At 33.4% G+C, this 1,932-nt stretch overlaps 1 protein-coding gene across 1 annotated transcript; it reads left to right on the top strand.

Annotated features, from left to right (window-relative positions):
• The first annotated feature begins 499 nt into the window (after positions 1–499).
• On the top strand, positions 500–1,323 carry LOC107727330 (monocyte chemotactic protein 1B-like). The gene is made up of 3 exons (XM_016537175.1): positions 500–608; positions 767–881; positions 1,021–1,323. Exons 1-3 carry the CDS (start codon positions 539–541, stop codon positions 1,190–1,192), a joined length of 357 nt encoding a protein of 118 aa, XP_016392661.1. The 5' UTR covers positions 500–538; the 3' UTR covers positions 1,193–1,323.
• The last annotated feature ends 609 nt before the right edge of the window (positions 1,324–1,932 follow it).

Below are 1,932 nucleotides of genomic sequence, written 5' to 3' on the forward strand. Positions count from 1 at the left end.
ATATGCACTCTGATACTGCTTGCATGAGAAAAACCCCTAAATGTGGTGGGGGGAAAGAAGCAGACCACCATGACCTAAAAAAATCAGGCAATACATCAATCAGAGTGAAAAGTACAGCAAAGTTAAATTTGTCAAAGATAAATGATACTATACATTATATTAAATATTATATTAAAATCACCTGTTTCAAATACAGACTGTGTTAAATGCTCTTCTTTCTGACTCTGATTTATAAATACGTAAATATTGATTTAATGTTGTGTCTGGATCGCACACAGATAGCATCAGTTCATTGGACAATTTTGTTACACCTTAAAGCAATTAAACGTAATGTGACCATATGTCATTATTAATAAAAACCTTGACCAACGTTCTGGGTAGTGGTTTGTTTAGTATTACCCAAGTTTTCTGCCTGTGGTGGCGTGAGAGTGGAGTCGTATCGGTGGGCGGTTGTTCCATGTGTCCCAGTTCAGGGCTGAGCTTAAATAGACAGCGTCTTTCTTGAGGGTCACATCACGGGTGACAACCAAGCTAGAAAATGAAGTCGTATATGTTGGGTTTCTATGCAGTTCTGCTGCTGTGGCTTCTGGTCTCGTCCTCAATGCAAGGTAGGTTTCACACATTCTTACCAATATTCAGAAAGTCTTGTATGTATTGCTGCTGGATTCATCACTGCTATTACTAGTTTTTTGTTTGTTTGTTGTTGTTTGTTTGCTTGTTTAGTGATAGTTTACATTTAAAATTAATTTCCTTTTATCTCCAATAGATGATGTTGTTAAAGGATCAAGCTGTCTAACTACTAAAGATACTAGAGTTCCTCAGAAGAATCTGGTTAGCTACACACTCCAGCACAAATCCTTGTTCCCTGTGGAAGCTGTGAGGTGAGAATCCATTCTGATTTTTGCAGATTTATTCTGTATTATTAAGACAAACTAAAGGTAAAATAAAAGCTTTATTTTACCTGATATTGTTCGTGACCAGGATATTTGTCCTAATAGCTTGCTCTGGTTCATTCTGTAGGTTTCTTACAATCAGTGGGAAAGTAATCTGTTCGAATCCCTCCTCACCATGGGCCATAAAATCAATGAAGTACCTGGATGCAAAGAACAAACCTCAATCAGTATCAAACAAAAGAGCTCGGCATTCTGTGACATTGGTTCCTGTGAATACATCCACCAGAAATAGGACTTAAATATGACAGAAATAGGACAGAAATAGGTTATCGGCACAGATTTAAACCCAGATCCCTTTGGATGAAAATTATTGATTGAACTGTATTATTTTGCATTTTAAAAGATTTTCTATTTATTGCACTTTATTGTACATCACACATTTTATTTAAATGTCAATGTATAGGATTACTTTTTTTTTTTATAAATATCTGTTTTATATGTATATCTATAATTTGTATTTTATTAAAATTATTAAAAGATACTAATTTTAATACAATTATGTATGTGTGACATGTATATGTGTGATATGTGATTATATATTTTTGTTTCAGTGTATGTAGAGACAATGTTGTCAAATAAACTAAAATCCTCTGTCGGACTACTTTTAAGTAATTGTTTAATCCATGCAGCTTTAAATATCAATATTTTAAGTTAAATTAAATTATTGTTCAGTCATTGAAGTTATTGTTCAGAAAATAGATGGACCACTGTCTGGGCATTTGAAGTAAAGTTAAATATTATTTTCTTCAAACAGTTTTTATTTTTAACAGCACTCTACAAAAGGGTAAAAATCAATATGGTACAGTAGTTTAACCACTTGTGAGCACTGAAACATCTTAAGCGATGATAAACCAAATGTAGATGCCTCTGACTAAATTCTACCCTGCACTGTAGGATGAACTGAAAATATTAAAAACCCCAGACATCAAGACATCAAGAATTATACAAGACATTTGGGGTAAATTTAAAGAATATGCCT

Source organism: Sinocyclocheilus rhinocerous, unplaced genomic scaffold (genome assembly GCF_001515625.1).
Source record: "Sinocyclocheilus rhinocerous isolate Xijiao unplaced genomic scaffold, SAMN03320098_v1.1 scaffold427, whole genome shotgun sequence".
NCBI lineage: Eukaryota > Metazoa > Chordata > Actinopteri > Cypriniformes > Cyprinidae > Sinocyclocheilus > Sinocyclocheilus rhinocerous.